The 19,795-nt window shown below is 44.6% G+C and overlaps 1 protein-coding gene across 1 annotated transcript in view; it reads right to left on the minus strand.

Moving 5' to 3' along the window:
• LOC102855158 (ephrin type-B receptor 1-like) overlaps positions 1-19,795 on the minus strand; it is a 233,049-nt gene that overhangs the window by 146,840 nt on the left and 66,414 nt on the right. The window contains exons 3-4 of the mRNA XM_006883369.1: positions 17,774-17,898; positions 7,293-7,455 (exon numbers count right to left, since the gene is read on the minus strand). Coding sequence (XP_006883431.1) covers positions 7,293-7,455; positions 17,774-17,878 — 268 coding nt within the window. The 5' untranslated portion in view covers positions 17,879-17,898. The remainder of the gene's footprint in view (positions 1-7,292; positions 7,456-17,773; positions 17,899-19,795) is intronic.

Below are 19,795 nucleotides of genomic sequence, written 5' to 3' on the forward strand. Positions count from 1 at the left end.
GACATGGTGCTAGAGAAGAGTATTGAATATACCATGGACTGCTAAGAGAACAAACAAGTTCATCTTGGAGAAGGTGAAGCAAGGCTAGTCCTTGGAGGCAAGGATTCTGAAGCTTCATCTGACATACTTTAGACATGTTGCAAGGAGGGACCAGTCCTTGGAGAAGGGAAGTCATGCTTGGGAGGGTGGAGGGACAGCGCAGGAGAGGAAGACCCTCGATGAAATTGATTAATTCAGTGATTGGGGTAATGGGGGACAGTGTGTCAGAGACAATAAGATTGACAAGGGATAGAGCAGAGCTAAGGGCTGTTGTGCGTGGGCTTGCTATGAATTGCAGGTGACTCGACAGCACATAACAACAACAACAACAACAATAATTTAAACTAGAATTCAAGGAATATCAATTGATATTTCCACAAAACAGGTATTACTTTGGACATGTTCTCAAGCCGAAGCCAAAAATTTGGAAGACAGTTACCTGGCCAACTGACTTGAAGAGATTCATCATTTTTCCCATTCCAAAATGAAGGTAATCCAAAAGAGTACAGAAATTAGCAAACAAAACCATTAATGCCACATGCAAGGGGAATCCTGCTAACGATTACTCAAAAGCAGCTGGAGAAGTATATCGACAGAGAACTTTCAGGAATTCAAGCTGGATTTGGAAGGGCCACAGAATGAGGATATCATTGTTGAAGTCTGATGGAACTTGGCAGAAAGCAGAGAGAATACTACAAAGATGTTTACTTGTGATTTACTGATTATGCAAAAACATTTTTGTCAATCATAACAAGTTATAGGTAACACTGAAAAGAATGAGAATGAAAAACTATTAATTGTGCCCATGGGAAACGTGTATAGACCCAGAAGCAGTTATCTGAATAGAACAAGGGAACACTGCATGGTTTGACATCAGAGGAGATGTGTGTCAAGGTTGTATCCTTTCTCCATACCCATTTAATCTCTATGCTGAGCAAATAATTTGAGAAGCTGGACTATACGATGAAGAATGTGGCATCAGGATTGCAAAAGGACTCATCAACAACCTGCGGTATACAGATAACAAACACATCATTGCTTACAGAAAGTAAAGAAGACTTGAAGCCCTTACTGTAGAAGACAAAGACTACAGCTTTCCATATGAAATGTCTCAACATCAAGAAAACAAAAATCTTCATCACTGGGCCAACAGACAACATCATGACATATCAAGAAAAGATTGAAATTGTCAATTACCTTATTTTACTTGAATCTATAATCAACACCAATAATAGCGAGAGCCAGGAAATCAAATGGCATGTTGCACTGGGAAAATCTGCTGTCAAAGACCTCCTTAAAATGTGACAGAGGTAAGAATAACAATTTAAAGACGAAGGTGTCCCTGAGTCAAGCCATGGTATTTCCTATACATCAGAGAGCTAGATGTACAAGAAATGAAGAAGACAAAAGAACAATGTCTTTAAAATGTGGTGTTGATGAATAGTATTGAATATCCCACAGACTGCAAAAAGAACATATTTATCTTGTTGTTGTCACGTGCTGTTGAGTTGTAGACAACTCATAGCGACTCTATGAATGAAAGACCTGAACACTTGTAAAACTTTCGTTGTTTCTCCATGTTCATAGAGTTTCCGGAGGCAAGCCATTTCAGAAGTGGATGCCACTCCTGCTTCCAAGCTTGTATCTTTCTTGTTGTTGTTGTTGATTGTCATCAAGTAGAGCACTACTCCTGGCGAGTCTATGGACAAAAGGTCTAATGCCTTTTCATCTTAGAGGAAGTAAAATGAGGATGGTCTTTAGATACAAGGATAGTGAACCTTGATCTCATATACTTTGGCCAAGTTACCAGGACGGACCAGTTCATGAAAAAGATACCATGCTGGGAAATATGAAGGTTCAAAGAAAAAGAGAGAGATCCTCAATGAGACTGACTGACACAGTGACTATAATAATGGACTTGGACTTGTTGTAGATCTTGAGGAAGATACAGGATACGGTAAAGATTCCAATCTTGTTCATAGGGTCCCTAGGAGTCACAATAAGCTTGACACCTAACAACAACAACAGCAAGAAATCTCTTTGATGAACAAATCTTTTTAGGAGATGGACTATATGATGACCATGGCATCAGCTAGTTAGAAGACTCATTAATAACTTGTGAGGGGAGCTCTGGTAGCCTAGTGGCAAGAAGCTGCACTGCAATCCCAGAGACTCATGGTTCGAATCCACCAGATGCTCCGCCGGGAAAGGAGGGACAATCTCCTCCTGTACCAGTCAGATCTGATCTGATGGTACACAGACACACATACACAAAATAATAATAAAAAAATTTTAAAAAAATTAGTAACTTGTGATATGCAGACGACACAAATTTGCTAGCTGAAAGAGAAGAGGATTTGATACCATCACTGTAAATTATAACTGAATGCAAAGAAAACCGAAGTGCCCACAACAGGACCAATAAGCAACATCACAATAAATGCTGAAAATACTTTCAAGGATTTTATTTAACCTGTCTCCACGTTCAAGGCCCAAGTGAAAGAGTAGTCAAGAACTCAAACTATGTATACGAACTTTGCAAATAAACCACCAGTATAAAATAAAAGGAAAAAAAAATCAGACAATGTAAATTCTCACTTATGGCCATGGTTAAGTTCCAAATACCAGGTCACCATGGGAAAGTGGAGGACAACGATCTCATTATCCAACTGCCAAATTACTTCCTTACATGCTGCCAAGTTAGACAATTGCATAACAGCCAAGCCATTGAAAATCCTGGGCTAGCCAACGTGATGCATAACCTGTGACACCATAGAAAGCAGTGACTCTTGCCTCAAACAATCATGTTCAATCCCACCAGATGTATGTACGTTATTGATGCAAAGAAACAGTGTAACAGTAGATTTTTACTATTTTTATAAATGTGGAATATATGAGATAACAAGATAAATGAGAAGTGAGGATTATTATGTCTAGTTCATGAGTTCAATCTGGTGCAAAAGACCTCTTTAAAATGCTAAAAAAGCAGAGGTGCTACCCACACCTGGCCAAAGCCTTAGTCTTTTCAAATGCCTGATATGCATGCAAAAGCTTAACAATGAATGAAGGAGACAAAAGAAGGAGTTATGCAAGTGAATTATGATGCTGGGAAGAACACAGAACACATTATGGTTGGTGAGGAAAAAAAAAGAACAAATCTATCTTGAATGAAGTACACACACACACACACAGAGAGAGAGAGCTCTGTAGAAGAGAGGAGGTGACTCCTGAGCTCACATCCACCGGACATGTTATCAGGAGGGACCAGTCAAAGGCCATCATGCTGGCCAAAACGGAGGTCAATGGGAAGAAGGATGACCTCCAATGTGACAGGCTGACACAGCTGGAGATGGTGATATTAGATCCAAACAGTGTTTTACTCTGTTAGACATAAGTTTGCGATGAGTGGGAACGATTTCGACTGGACCTTACAACAACAAGTACTTTTTTCCACACTGTTTGATCCAACAAAGGATGGCGTAAATATTAATTGTCTTGTCTTTAATCCATATAAACCACCTGGCCTGGCTGGGTATTATTATTACGGCCACAGTTGCTCTTTCACTTGCTATTAATGGGCTATTATCTAATGTGCAGGGCTTGGGCATATGGAGGTCATTGCTAATTATGTGCTATTACAATTAGGATTGCCAGATGTAGCAAATAAAAATATAAAGTACTCTCAGTTAAATTTTAATTTCATATAAACAGTGAGTAATATTTTAGTATGCACAACCCCACTGCTCCGTAGTCAGCTCCAACTCAAAACTCCCCTTCACAGGGCCTCCGAAGCTACACAGCTTTATGAAAGGACTGCCCATCTTTCTCCCACGGAGCAGATTTGAACGGACGGATCTGAACTGCTGACTTCAGCTGTGGGGTGGTTCTAACTCGATGGCACATAACAATAACCACACTATTGCTTTAATAAAAAATACTGGAGTTTTCCCACGTCTGATAGGTTTCTGTGTGGTCCGAGTTCCAGATTCTGTAGTCTGTGTATTGTGAAGTTGGAACCAACCTGACCGGAAGTAACTGACCCTCCTGAGGGTTTTGAAAGATGGTTAATTCCACAGAAGGAGACTGGCCATCTTTCTCACAAGAAAAATAGATGACAAAGTATGACTAGGTGTTTATCTTTAACCCAGATTTAGTAGGGGTTCTGCGTTGTACCTGGAAACTCTAGGGGAAATGCCCAGACACTAGCTACCTCCTGCCCTGGATGAGAATCTCCTGGGCACCTCTTTGGGAAACTGAAGTTCCACGTATCCCTTCACATTTAATAAACTCTCTGGGTGATGGTTATGCTCCTCAGCACCTGAGAATCCTCCTTCACATCCATAACTATGTAAGTGTGGAAAAAGACCACTAAAGACATAACAGAAAGAAATTTTTTAAATGAAGATTTTAAGTCAGTCTAGAGACTAAGATGTGCTAGAACAGTCTTCATAATCACTTGCTATGCATCAGAGAGCTGGGCAATGACTGAGGGTGACAGATGAACTGATGCCTTTGAGTTGTGGTGCTGGAGAAGAGTCTTGAACATGCCAGCGACTGCAAGGAGAAGGAACTGGTTTGTCCTGGAGAGGATGAAACCAGGTTGTTCCTTAGAGGCAAAGATTTTGAAGCTCCATGTCACACACTTTGGGCATGTTGCAAGGAGGGACTAGTCCTTGGAGAAGGAGATCATGCATGGAAGGGTGGAGGGACAATGCAAGAGAGGAAACCCCTGGATGAGGTGGATTGACACAGTAACTGCGGCAGTGGGGTCAGTGTGTCAGAGACAATGAGATTGGTTCAGGATAGAGCAGGTTCAGAACTACTGTGAGTCACAGTCCACTGGACAAGACACAACAACAAGAGTTAGAATTGTGGTAGCATAACCTTCAGAAAAATTAAACACATTTGGCCAAAAATAAATAAATAAAAACCCAAAATAAATGCTGTGGCCCACAGTGTGTGTGTGGGGTGCATGAAAATGCCACGATAAATGACAAAATTCACTGAGTAATGACAGGAGTGCAGAGCGAGGGCTGCACAATGAAGTGGACTTGGGGTAAGGGATTGTGAAACAATGAAAGAATTTTTCTTTTCCTTTTCAAAGAGAAGAGCGAACTAGGGAGGGGGAGGTTGGGCAGGGAGAAAACTGCAACAATGAATGAATGGAAATCCAAAGTCTCCGTAAATGTTCATTACAATTAATTAAAAAATATTTAAAAAAAATTCACTGAGTAATGTTCAGCCTGAAGGGTTACTAAGCAAAACCAAAAACAGTCCACCGTAGGAGTGACGTCAAAGGTCTGTGTCCGTGGGTAAAAGCAGCCTGGGACCACCGTGCCTCTGCCCCACCTGGAGGTCACCTGTTCAAAGCATGGCTGGTGATCACTGATCATCTTTCAGACTCACCTTTGTGCTGCACATACGGCCTGTAGCGTGAGCCAGCGTAATTACCACCGAGGCGTGAATCTCAGTCATTAAGATAAATACTGACTAATTTGGATGCTTACCAGACCCTCTCTTACATGCAGCCCCTCTGGGGTTTACAAAACTTAACTGCCAAATGTGAAAGGAATGGCCTTCTTGGGAGGAATTTGTTACTTCTCGATTTGTCTAGCAGAATTGCCAAGAGACCATGGCTCAGAGCACTTCGAGTTCTGGGCATTTAATCCTGTGTACCTCCTGATGCCAGAGTACCCATAAATCTAGATAGTAAGTGAGGTGCAAAGAGCAGGGGAGAATCCCCAGGGAGAAGCCACACTGCATTCTCTCCACCAGGAACGTCATTAATCGGCGGGATCTGGCTCACCTTCCCGCCCCATCTCACCACCCTCGAAGTACGAGCAAAAAGAACCTGAAATCAACTTGAAGCAGATTGCAAACGCCAACCCTCCAGAGTGAGACACGTAGTATGACAGCAGCCAGGTACAAACTGCCAGAAGTGTGGACACCACAGGGGCCAGCCCGGCTCAGCTCAGTGCAGGCCCCCCACAGGAATGCCCACCATTCTGGCTTCCCTTCTATTTTTCACCAAGAAAATGAGTTTTCTGATTTTCCTATAAAATGGCCTGATTTGTACATGCTTCCGAATAATTGAAAAATTGTCAAAACCAGTATGCCAGACAATATAAAAACGTAAAAGCCCTTCCCAGAACCTAATCTGGGAGCACTGGCCGGAAATAAAATGCGACAGAAGGTCGGGCTGTTTGCCTTCTAATTCAGCGAGTTAAGGAGAAGATCCCAGCCTTTCAATGAAAGAGGTCACATCATTTGGAAAACTGTTAGAAAAATAGTTTATAAACAGATACATAGAATCATAGATAAATAGATAAACAGACTGATAGGTAGATAAATAGATAGAGATTAGCTATGGCTATATTGATAGGTAGGTAGGTAGGTAGAAAGAGAGAGATAGACAGACAGACTGATAGGTAGATGGGTAGACAGACAGGCAGATAGAATGATAGGTATGTGGACCAATAAACATAGATAGACAGACAGACTGACTGACAGGCAGGTACACAGCTCTATATATAAATAGATGGATGAAAGAATATCTAAACTAGAGTAATTGGACAATTAAAGGAAATCATCAATGACACACACACATACACAATGCTAAGGCAAAAGGGAAAGCAGATTTTAGTATCTATTAAAGAGGTAGGCTTGCAGTGCTGAGAAATAATAACAAAAACAATAAAGTTCAAAGGTAGAAATCTCTTTGGTGACATTTTCCGGCCTTGGGAACAACAGCGTGGGTCAGTGGCTGCACTCCCAGTAGGACTTGCTCAGGGGTCACACGTGAAATTGCCTCCAAGACTCTTGAGACTCTGAGGCACCAGGCTGCCACACACTGAATTTTCTCTCCCAGTTTCCTCCCTAGAGACCCAGGCTCCTGGGATGAGTACGTGAGCTCAGACCCCAGTCCCTGGGAAACAGGGTGGGAGTGAGAGGGGGGCCACATGCATCCAGACCTTCCCAAGGTGGAAAGACATGCCCTATGTGTACACTCGGACATGATCCACAAGTGGGCAGATACGGACAGAGACCCAGTAAGGGCAAACTCAGATAGATACCAGGGGAGGCATGGTCCAGACCTCAGGCACCTCCTGGTGAACCAAGCAGGTCTGCACAGCCCGAGTCCAAAGAGACTTGGAATCCAGTTAGAAGGGGGCTCTTGGGTTGTGTGTGGAGCTTTTCCAGGCCACCCACTCACAACACACTGCCCTATGCCCCTGCCACTGGCTGCTCCTTACCGTCTGTGAGGGTCTGGAAGCACATCTTTCCGCTGAACTTGCCGTAACCGGCCACGGTGCGTGCGCGCACCTGCACCACGTACACCATGCCTGGCCTCAGGCCGTCGATCCGAGCAGTGTTCGTCTGGCTCCTGGCCATGGATGAGTTGAACTCGTTGTGTTCCTTCAAGAGAGCAGGGACAGAGAGGGTCACCAGCCCATTTCTGAGTGCTTCCTGCCAGCCCGTTCTGCCCTGGCCAGTTCTTGGTCTTGTGAGTGGTGCTGGAAGACAACACAGCCTCAACTCTAAGTGAGGCCAGAGTCTACGCTGGACTAAAGGAACATGGAAGACACTCTGGCCTAGGGGGTGGCTGTTCCAAAGACACGGGTCTGAAGAAATGGCTGGGTTCTCAAGACCTCACATGACTCAGAGTCATTTTAATCGTCTTTGTTGTTTAGAGGTGGAATAACACAGCACATCCAACTTCGCAAAATTCTTTCAAAATCCAGCCTATGACCTCAGTAGAAACAAACTGAGCATCTCTGGCCTTCTATCTGCCCTCCTTGTCTCCCATCTCCTGAGCCCTCTTATTCTCCTCATTCACAATAATGCTCACAGAGACTGTTTTCCATCCCTTCTTAAGTCCCTCCATGCCTCAGACAAATGGCTTTGTTGTGCTCTGCTGAGGAGGCTGACACCATTCTGGAACACCCTGTCTCCTGCTGCCTTCACCCTGGTCAGCTATGTTTATTGCTGGAATCCACTCTTCCAGCATCCAAGAAGGATGTGTCCCATTCTCTGGAGAGCAAGTCTTCACCCTTCCCACCTACACACTCAGGTCGGCCCCACCTCCTGCTGGCGGCCCTCTCTCTAGCACTTTCTGCCTTGCCCTCTGCAGGCGCTGTTGTCTGCATATGAGTGTTCCTGGATTGCACACAACATTCTTGTTTTTATTTTCCTCCCATGACCTCTCCATCTACCAGGGCCCTTGGTAGGTTTCTTCCTCTTTGCTGTTGAGTTCACTAAACAGATGGTTGACTTTTGGACAACCTGTGTAGCTTTGGATCTTGTCTGCTGCTCTCACTACAAGTAACTGTTTTTCTAAGAACGATTCTGCTCTTTCTTAAAACTGTTATCAGATAGAGAAAAATTCCTAATGAGGTTGAGAAATATAATGGAATCCACAGCAAACAACTTCCCATGCACTCTTCTCCCGATCCCACAGCCTAGCTGCCTTTCTGGTAATACCTTCTTAATCATCTGGAAACTTCTTCATCCTCAGTCATTCGCTTAGATATTTTCTCAATCTCTCAGTCTCTCAGTCTCTCTCTCTCAAGCCTGAATCTCATACAACAAGATCTCCTCTTTGAGGGTGGCCAACCTCTTGACTTTGACCCATGAGAATTTCTTTTTGATTTCTTTCCATTACATCTCACCCTTGGCCTTTTCTTATGTGTCAGCCTAGTGGCTAATTATTTTCATTTATTTTTTCTCTAGATAGATTCTGGGTTGGCACCAAGTGTGCAGAAACTGGAGTTTAGATTCTGGGCCTACCCCTGTCTATATCGTGAATGACAGGAGCAAAACGGCCTTACAAAATGAAATGAAGAACTCGTTAAGGCATTGGGAGGGAGACCCCAAGTCATCTGGGCATGTCAGGAGGACTGTGATAACCCCTCAAGGAGCCTGCGAGCGGCAAGGAGAGGATTATGAGAGGTCTATAAGGCACGGTCCCAGTCAAATGATGAGAGCCAGTTGGGAAGCTGAGCTTGGAGGAAAGAGTGCAGTAAAGACAAAGAACTCATAGCCGTCTGGTACCGTCTAGATAATTGATTCACAACATCCCACGGACAGAGTAGAGCTGTCCCTCCCACAGGACTTTCTAGGCTATTCTCTTTAAAGACTAAGGTACACCCCATTCAGGTCATGGTCATTTCCATCACTATGCATCTGAAAGCTGTACAATGAATAAAGATAACAGAAGAATTAATGCTTTGGGGTTGTGGTGTTGGAGAAGCATAAGGAACATCCCATGAACTAGTGAAAGAACAGATATGTCTTGGAGAAAGTGCTGCCAGAGTGCTCCTTGGAGGCAAGGACGGTGAAGCTTTGCCTTACACACTTTAAGGCATGTTGCTGTTGTTATGTGCTGTCGACTTGCCTGCGACTCATAGCGACCCTATGTACAACAGCCCTAAACCCTGCTCTATCCTGTGCCAATCTTATTGTCTCGGGCACACCTGTCCCCACTACCCCAGTGACGGAATCTGTACATCTCATCGAGGGTCTTCCTCTCTTGTACCGTGGGGCTGATCCTTGGAAAGGGACATCATGATTAGAAAGGCGGAGAGTAAGCAAAAGAGTGGAAGACCCTTCATTAAATAGACCGACGCAGTGACTGCAGCAATGGGCTTCAGTGAGTCAGAGATGATGAAGACGGCCCAGGACAGGCCAGGGTTCAGATCTGCTGTTCACAGGGTCACCATGAGTTATACTTGACTTGAAGACACATAACAAAAAAAAGATTTTGTCTTTACAATATTTGTTGTTGTTGTGTACTGTTGAATTGGAAGCAACACGTAGCTGACCCAGCGGGTTCTCAGAGGCAGTTAATCACACGGGAGGAGAGTCCTCATTCTCCCGTGAAACAGCTGGTGGCCTTGAACCGCATGCCCTCAGGATTGCAGCAGACTAGGCCACCAGAGACAACAGCAAATCAACTGGCTTTCTATGTAAGGGGGCTTGAACTACCAACCTTTCAGTTAGCGACTGAGTACTTAACCACGACACAATCTAGACTCCTTGATGAGGTGTTACCTTTGTTTTGAAATGCATACAAGTTCTTTAAAGGTAAGGATGAACTGGAATAGATTATTTCATTCAGTCTGTGGGCAATCACTTTACAAAGCCCCTTCCATGTGCTAGACACCCAGTGTGAGGGCACAGAGGCGTGATTCCTTTGGGAAGGGAACACCGCGGGGTGAGCTGGGATAGGAACAGATGATGACAGTAGTAGAGACTGAACAACGACTTGGAAGCGGACAGAGCAGAGCAGCCGTGCTGAGCACCTCCCAGTGCAGACTGGGGAGGAGACTGCGGGCGGGTTCAGAGAGCAGTGACATGAGTGGAATGATGAGTGATGATGGGAATTAGTAACATAGATGGGGAGTGGAAATTGAATAAAACATGCAAAATGCAAGGTCTAAAGGCACTCCACATCCTGCGAGTAATTGGGCATATGTAGGGTGTGGGTGGGACCGGGGACAGTGATGAATGACTCTGAAATAGTTCCACAGGGCCACAGGTTTGCAGAGAGCTCTGACTACAGCTAACAGCTACTGAGAGTTTACGCTTAGCCTAACGCAGGGTGGTAGACCATCTTATTCTGGGAGAGTCTAACCTGGGAGGGGCTGTGGCAAGCACCCTCCGCTCTTTGGATTTGTTTAATGGGAGGTGTACTCCCTGCCCTCAATCTGCTGAACTAAGGAAGGCTGCCCACCACAGAAAAGAAGCCATGTAGAACCCTGATTGTTACTTTCTCAATCACATTGAAAATGTGAGTTCTTAAAAGTCTGAAAATGACATCCTTACCTTCCTATCAAGACACTACCCTGTGGTCCAAACCCAAGCAGCCCTGGGCTGCCAACTGGCAACTGAAACTCAGCATCCCCTACTCGGGAGAAAGATGGTGGAAGTGACTTTACCACCGGAGAGTTCTGTTTTGTTTGTTGTTGTTGTTCTTATTATGTGCCGTCAAATCACCTGCGACTCATAGCGACCCTATGTACAACAGCCCTAAACTCTGCTCTGTCCTGTGCCAATCGCACTGTCTCCTATACACCCATCCCGATTACCCAAGTCACTTAATCAAACCACCTCATAGAGGGCCTTCCCCTCCTGCGCTGTCCCTCCACCCTACCAAATACGATGTTCCTCTCCAAGGACCGGTCCCTCCTTGCAACATGTTCAAAGTATGTCAGACGGAGGCTCAGAATCCTTGCCTCCAAGGAGCCGCCCGGTTTAACCCTCTCCAGGATGAATCTGTTTGTTTTTCTGGCAGGCCATGGTACCCTCAATACTCTTCTCCAGCACCACAGTTCAAATGCATCAATTCTCCTTCTATCCTCCTTAGTCATTGTCCAACTCTCTGATGCATAACAAGTGTATCAGACACACCTTAGTCTCCAGAGAGACATCATTGCTCTTCAGTACTTTGGAGAGGTCCTTGACAGCCGACTTTCCCATGGCAATACGTCTTTTAATTTCCTGGCAACTGATGCCGAGAGTGTTGACTGTGGAGCCACGCAAACTAAAGTTGTTAACAATCTCAATCTCTTCACCATCCATCCTGATGCTGCCAATTGGTCCAGTGGTGAGAATCTTTGTCTTCTTGACATTGAGCCTCAATCCATACCGAAGGCTACAGTCCTTGACCTTCTGCAGCAAGTGCTTCAGGTCCTCCTCAACAAGCAGGGTTGTGTCATCTGCATAATGCAGATTGTTGATAGATCTTCTACCAATCTTGACCCCACAATTACTGTGTTTTAATTGGGCTGTTATTTTTCTGGAATCTGATGGAATTATGTTGTTGTTGGCATTGTGTACCACCATCAAGCTGGAACTGACTTGGTGCCAAATCATCAGTGGATTTTTCAGAGGCTGTTTATCACAGGGAAGGAGACTATTCATCTCTCTTCCAAGGAGCAGCTGGCGGATTTGAACTCACGTGTCTTTGGGTTGATAGTCCAAACTCCTTCCCACTAAACGACCAAAGACGCTGCTTAAGTTAAGTGAAGCAAGGGCTGGGCAGCATTTTTATGGAAGAGGAGGAAAAAAAATTTTTTTAACGCATTAATATTTGGATGGTGATGATGGAACATTAACCCATAATTACTTTAGCATCTACACTTTCTTCAAGGAGATAAGCAATTAAGGTGAATGTAGGACCTGGGGGCCCACTGATTCATTAATCAACTCCAGGCGTATAAGTGAGAGCAATGGGCAAGATTGCATCTTTTTGTGTGAACGCGTGCCATTTATAACCAGTTTAATAAATGTTTGGGAGACAGAGGACATAGCTATCTCGAGGACAGAATCACATATTTCTTAATTCTCCATTGTGAACATGTAGCGCTGGGCAGGAACTGCCCGGGTGCCCACAGAGCCGGTGTTAAATGAAGGACTAGACAGATCACTTCAATCCAGTTATTTGAATTCATCGATTGTGCACAGGCTATTGCTAGGCTCTGAAAGAGTTTCCATGAGAAAATGATCCTGAAATCTGAAGGATGACAATTCCCAAGGCCTCGACTAGCCTGTCCTCGCCTCGGCAGTTATTATGAAGCGCGTGTGAGTGTCAAAGCGCTTAATCATCGAGACAGCTGAAAGCAGATGCAGGCGCTCCTCCCAAGCTTTGCCTACACGCGCTGACACCAGGAGTGAAAAGTGCTACAAGACAGTAAACAAGAGAGGATGATGAATGGAAATGTATGAAAATGGGGAAGGAGATGAGCAGGGCAGAGGCTCAGGGAGTGTCATCAGCTTGATGGGATCTGAGCTCTCTATTAACGAGCCGTTGGAGGAGACGAAGGCCTAATTCATGCCATTCCCACAGCTGACACTGGAAGGTGGCCCTTGCACAAATGGAGAGGCTGAGGTTGGGCAAGAAAAGACCCCTGTATGGTTTCTGTGGTGGTTAGTAAACTAATCACTCGTTGTTGTTGTTGTTGTTATGTGCTATCGAGTCACCTGAGACTCATAGCGACCCTATGTACAACAGCCCTAAACTCTGCTCTGTCCTGTGCCAATCGCACTGTCTCCGATACACCCACCCCGATTACCCCAGTCACTGAATCAATCCACCTCATAGAGGGTCTTCCCCTTCTGTGCCGTCCCTCCACCCTCCCAAGCACGATGTTCCTCTCCAAGGACCAGTCCCTTCTTACATGTCCAATGTACGTTAGACGGAGGTATTTTTTTATAAATAAAGTTTTATTGACACATAGCCTTGTCGATCCATTTAGATATTATGTACAGCTGCTCTCATAGTATGATAACGGGGCTAACTAGCCATTACAGGGAATGCATGATTCGACTTGTGGTGTCAGAGAAGAGTCCTGAACATACCATGGACACCAAGAAAACAAACAGGTCTGTCTTGGAGAGGGTGAAACCGAGTTTCTCCTTGGAGGCAAGGATTTTGAAGCTCCATCACACATACTTTGAGGATGTGGCCAGGAGGGATCAGTCTTTAGAGAAGGACATCACGCTTGGATGGTTGGAGGGACAGCACAGGAGAGGAAGATCCTAGATGAGATGGATTGATACATTAACTGGGGCCATGGGGGTAGGTGTGTCAGGAGTTTCTGAGATAGGGCAGTCTCAGGGCTGTTGTACATAGGGTTGCTGTGAGTCACAGATGACTTGATGGCACATAACGATAACAACAATATATTTATTATCTGAATTGTTGCTAAGGATGTTTGCCAACGCTGGCTTAGATGAAGGGGTCCGGATCTTTCTGGAGGAGAAATCATCCAAGATAGAGAGATGTTGGATTTTAATTTTTTTGTCTAATTTTAAGATTACTATTGGGTTGAGTTCTATTTTTGTTTGTATCTTCCAAATACCAGGGTTCTATGACATGTAGAGTGTTGTTGTTGTTGTTATGTGTCATTGAGTCATTTGCGACTCATAGCAACCCTATGTACAAGAGCCCTAAACCCTGATCTATCCTGTGCCACAGCTCAAAGGCATCAATTCTCCTTCTATCCTCCCTAGTCATTGTCCAACTCTCTGATGCATAACAAGTGATTGCAAAGACCATGGCCTGTATCAGGCGCACCTTAGTCTCCAGAGAGACACCATTGCTCTTGAGTACTTTAGAGAGGTCCCTAACAGCAGACTTTCCCATTGCAATATGTTTTTTGATTTCCTGGGTTAATAAGATGATAGACTACTGGATTCTTAAGCAGTTAGATTTAAAATTCAGATTCAGTCTCCTATTTCAAAGGCCACATTAACTTTCAAATCCTCAGAATCAAACATGATTGCATCTAGTTCAACACTGAGCTCTGAAGGTGTTGTCTTTAAAACATAATAGAATGAATGCCTACAGTCTTCACTTTTTTGATGCCTTACTGGTAACCCATGTCCATATAAAGAATTGAAACTTTCTGCGACTTGGCTTCATCATCTTTGGGAACACCTGACAAAACGTATTTGCCCTTACAGGATAGAAAAAAATATTCCTGTATGATCTGGTACACAATTGGAACACTTATTATTATCTTGGTTTCTCTATCAAAACACCTTCACAGGGTGATGTCTTATTTTCGTATTGATATTCACAACAGTCAAGCAGTGTAATGGATTTTAGAGCCAAGGACTTTATAAGCGAGGGCACATTCTCAAGTAACACACGGAATTGTAACCAATTCTTCAGCAAAGGCTTTTCTGTTCCCAAGGAAAGTATTCTATCCTCTGGCGGAGGAACAATAATATGCTTCATTGAGGTGTGGAAGCCGCCTCAGGCATTGAGCTGCCGTGCATGTGTGTTTGTTAATAATTAGTAAAAATTACTGTGAAGTAAGGAAAGGACTTGAAATGGGAGCTTTAGCTTCTTTCACAGCCTCAGAAATGGAGGTTAATCACAGTTTTCCAAGGGAAGAGATTTTAAAGTAAAGTGAAAGACAATGGAGCTGCTTTCAGGTGGTCTGGGGAGTAAGAGGTCAAGACACAGCCGGCTTTGGTCCTTATATTGTCTTGAAACCACTCATCTCATCTCAACAGCTCAGAGAAGGGACTGCCCCTTGGCATAACAACTGAAGAGGAAGAACAAATGGTATCTGAGGCATCTTCTCAGTAGTTGTTGTTGTTATGTGCAGTTGAGTCGTTTGCGGCTCATAGCGACCCTATAAACCTTTTCAGTAGAGACACTGGAAATGGCACAAAGAATCCAGCCCATGGTGGCTTCATCTCTTAGCTCTGTGACTATGGGATAGCTTTGGGTTTGATAGGAGGTTTTTTTTTAAACAACTTAAGTTGTTTCAGTCATGTCAATAAGACTAACATTTGCTTCTCAGAGTTATGACTGGAAAAGGGAGATAAATGGTTATCAAGTCCACTTCACTAGACAGATACACACTAGTGAAAAAGCATTATTGTTTTTCGAAGTTGAATTATCTTTTCCAGAGGCCTAAACGTCCATCGTGCGTGGACAAGGAAGCTGGACAGAGCGTTGCTGGGTCCTGACAGTACATCAAAGACTAGCCACACATGACACTTCACTGAACTGTTGGTCAACTCTGGTCACATAATAAGTCCCATGGTCAACTTGTCTGAACAGCTATGGGACTTTATTAAAAACACTTGGGAAAGTCAACATTTTATTAAACGACCAAAAACATCTAACACGTGTTAGGTGCTGGGGAATCTGTTCCCACTCAAATTGACTTTATGTGGCAGCGTAGAATTGCCCACCGAGGGTTGTACTCTTTATAGGATCAGAATGCCACCTTTTGTGTGTCCATGAGAATCGATGGTTTTGAACTGCTAACCTTTCGGTTTGCATATGTGGGTTTAACTGTTGTGCCACCAGGGTCTTGAAGATCAAGTCAAATGGATATTAATCAACTCGACAGAAATTAGTTTTCGCAAATCACAATCATTTACCCAAATGCAATGAACTGTCTAAAAAATCCCTACATTCTCTAATTAGACACTTGGCTTCCAACTTCACATGCAATGGCTGAAGGGCATACCTCTTCACAGACTAGACCTAGACTCCACCTTGCCTTCTGCTTTGAGGGGTGCAAGTTGCTATAATTTTACACATGTGAAAATGGCCACCCAGAGGGGTTCAGAATTTGACCAGGACTTGAAGGCTGGTTAGTTAACAAAGGCACTAGACCCTGGGACTCCTGCTTCTGGGGTGTCAGGTTTCATTCTACCTCTATGCTTGGTCCTCTTTTTCTCTCCGCTCACCCACCAATGGTCTGTTTTATGCAGGCTCATGGCTTCCCCTTGCGTAAGTACGTAAGTACGGTGACAGCAGTCAAATGAGCACATTCAATCCAGGCTTCTCTCTGGCACTGCTGACAACCTTCCAGTCCTCTCTGCATCCTAGTATGTATTTAACTGCCCAGCTGTATCTCCACCTGGTTATTTCATACCTAGAACTGACCTTCACCTCCTGCCCTTCCTCCACACGTGTTCTACCCACAGCTAATCCTTTCTCAATCAACAGTGATACACCGTAGATAAACTCAGTTCATACCCTCTGAAACCTCACAAATCCCACCTCTTGGGAATCCCATTAGCTTAAAGATGTGGAAATGTACTCATTTTCAGAGGGCCTCTGCTTCCACCTGGATCAAATCATTATCCTTACTAACCTTTCTTCCAAGCAGCAGCTGGTGGACTCAAACCCCACACCTTTGAGTCAGCACAGCAGTTCCTTACCACTAGGCCACCAGCTCCCCATACCTAGAAGGGGATGCCTGACCCAAACTGTGAATTCAATAAATATTTGCTGGGAAAAAAGGAAATGGATGAATTTTGTGTTTTGACAAAGGACGTGTTGGGTAGATATAAAGATTACTATATTTTCCTGAGATTTTTGCAAACACTCCAGCTCCCTATGGTGGGAGTGAGGCCCGGCTTCCTCTGCAGAGTCTAGGATCAAATCCAGAGGGTCTCCTTGTCATGCCCTGAGCCCCCAGAAGCAGCTGCTAAAAGAGCAATCAAGGAAGATAATATAGAAATTTCCGTTTCTATTAATTTTCATCTCCTCCTTTCAAATTTCCATAACCTCCATAAATATATTAATGCAGTAGCATGTGCATATAATTTAGAAATAAGCAACCTTATACTAGAGGTACACAATCAAAACCTTTTCTAGTTGCCTGTCTACAAAGCCATGGACTCTTCTAAAGACTGAGCGACCAGGTGGCCATTCTGACGTACCTGTAATAGTACAGCAAATATGTGATGGAGACAACAAGGTGGTTTTTTTTTCTCATGGAAACACAGTGAGCTGTCCAGACAGAAAGCTGGAAGGTTCTTTCCTGAGTTAATGTAAGAAGTGTCTGTGCAATGAAAGAACTGTTTTCCAAAGAAAAAAGCAAATTTGGGGCGAGGGGTGGGGGAGAGGGAGAGGGAGAGGGAGAGTGTGACAGGGAGGAAAATGTGCAACAATGAATGAATAGAAATCCAAGTTCTTTATAAACTTTCATTAAAATATGTTAGATAGATAGATAATAGATAGATAGATGATAGATGATAGATAGAGATAGATAGATAGATAGATGATAGCTAGATAGATAGATAAAGTGTCTGTGCTGAGGTTTATACATTTATACAGGGAACCTCTGACCTCCATCCCTGTATCTCCCTCCCTCACCATTCCCTCCACCCTGCCTCCTTTCAGCCTCCACTGTCCCGCATCGACAGAACAGTAGCTTCTCTGAGTCTCACAAGCCTGCAGTGGGAGCTGGCTCACCTTCTCGTAGTACCGAATCTCATAGTCCAGGATGATGCCATTGGGCTGCTCCGGCTGGGGCCAGGACAAGGTGATGCTCCTCATGGTGGCGCTGACCTGGTGCATGATGGGAACAGTGGAGGGGGCTGTAGAGAGAGAAAGAAACAAGGTGGGTCAACGGACTTCTGATTGCACGAGAAAGGCCGTCATCATCTTTCAGACATAGGGGGAAAGAGTAATGACATTTTGCTTGAATCCTACTCTTCCTTTCTCTGCAGACACTGATCTGCGGGAAGTCTTGTGGTTCTTGTAGAATGAATAGAGCCTGAATAACAGAGGCGAGACAAGGTGACAATTCAGAGGAACAGAATGCATGGGCAGGCAGGGACAGGGACGAGCATTTTCAGGGGCAGGAAACAAGAGTTGGCTGGGACACTCAAAGGAAACAATGGAGGTTGGGGAAATCAGAAGCAATCAGGGAGGCAGCGTCAACCCTGACAAGGGCACTAGGTTTTGGACAGTAGGGAAAGCAGAGCAATGGGATGTCGTTGAGAGGAAAAAAACAGGTATTGAAAGAATCTCAGGCTGTGCAGTCACATGCTGGGCTCTGTAGAGATGAGAACTTATGAGGGCAAAGGACGTTAGAAACGGTCAGTGCAGAAGTACTGTGTAATATACAAAGGGACGGTCTAGCCAAAATCACTTATACTGAATGCAAAATGGTATTGTCCCAAAGAGATCAAGGGAGCATCTCTCAGGAAGACGTGAAAGGGGACTAACAACAGAGGGACCACCAGAGATTTCCAAACAAGGCCATTTGCAAGGAGGAGCCCGCAAACACAAATGAATGCACGATAGAGACACCAAACACGTGGAAACGTGGTAATGGTTCCCAAAACTGTGCAAAACGATTCTGAAAGAAAGCTCTGCTTGGAAATGATATTGTTTATTTCTCAAGCCGAGTCAACATTTATCACACAGTGTAAGTAAAATGAAAACCATCTGGAAATAATAAATGAGGGTTGTCTGGCTAGGAGAAGAGGTGGGTAATGGATGAGCCTTCAGCCAGCGCTCTGCTCCAGGGGCTGCTCTGTTTAGTCCTGGTGCTTCTGCAATGACGAAGGTCGTTTCCTCACTCAAAGTCCGCTTTGCGAGGGGCTTTCTCTGGGGACCTTGGAAAAGTGCCATTTACTCTCCTTGATGTAAGTTAACAGATCCTCCTCTGAGACCTTGACATGAAGGTACAGAGCACTGTTCCTGGGTAGCAGGGAACCTGGCTCCTGCGTTCTCCACAACTCTGAGCTCTTCAAAGCATCTTCTGTGCTGTGACTACTGTGCCAGAGGGCAGTGATGCTGAACACTTGTTCTCAAATGGCTCACGGCCCAGAGCGGCCAACAGCCAGAGCCCATTGAGAGCAGTACGACTATCAGCACCTAGAACCGGTGTCCACCGGGGCTTGAAGGCACACTGTGCCTAGCTCTCATTTGAGAGCTTGTGTTGACTACGCAGACACGGCTCTGGGATCCAGGACGAGCAATCGATTGACGGGCCAAGTTACGCAGCTCTGTCTACTCTCTTGTTCAGACACCTCACTTTCCACAGGCTGCTCTCAGATCCATATCTTCAACGGGTGGGACTCTTCTGATGGGCAACTTTGACTTGAACAAGCCCCACTGCCCTTAGTATTTGCCCTTTCTTGGACAGCACAGCAATCGAAGTCTCTTCCTACCCATTTCACCTTTTTCTTCCTTTGCTTTTTCTCAAGGCTCAGAGTAGACTCTAGTCTGTCTCACTAATTCTTTTATTCAACCAAGCCCAGCTAAGAGTCTTCGTAGAGTGCAGGGGTGGTGGGCTCATCTCCTTGAACTAGATCACAGTCCCCTGGGAGCACCGTAATGAACCTGGTCTTGAATCCTCCTTACAAATTCCCTGTCAAGGCACTAGTTCCTCTGATGATAGACACTCCCTGTGTCTGGGCATTGCTGCTCCATTCACACGAAGTGCTTCCCATTCTGCGCACATTTCTTATCTGAAATGCGTCT

Source organism: Elephantulus edwardii, unplaced genomic scaffold (assembly GCF_000299155.1).
Source record: "Elephantulus edwardii isolate Elephantulus edwardi_28Jun2011 unplaced genomic scaffold, EleEdw1.0 scaffold00027, whole genome shotgun sequence".
Classification (NCBI taxonomy): domain Eukaryota; kingdom Metazoa; phylum Chordata; class Mammalia; order Macroscelidea; family Macroscelididae; genus Elephantulus; species Elephantulus edwardii.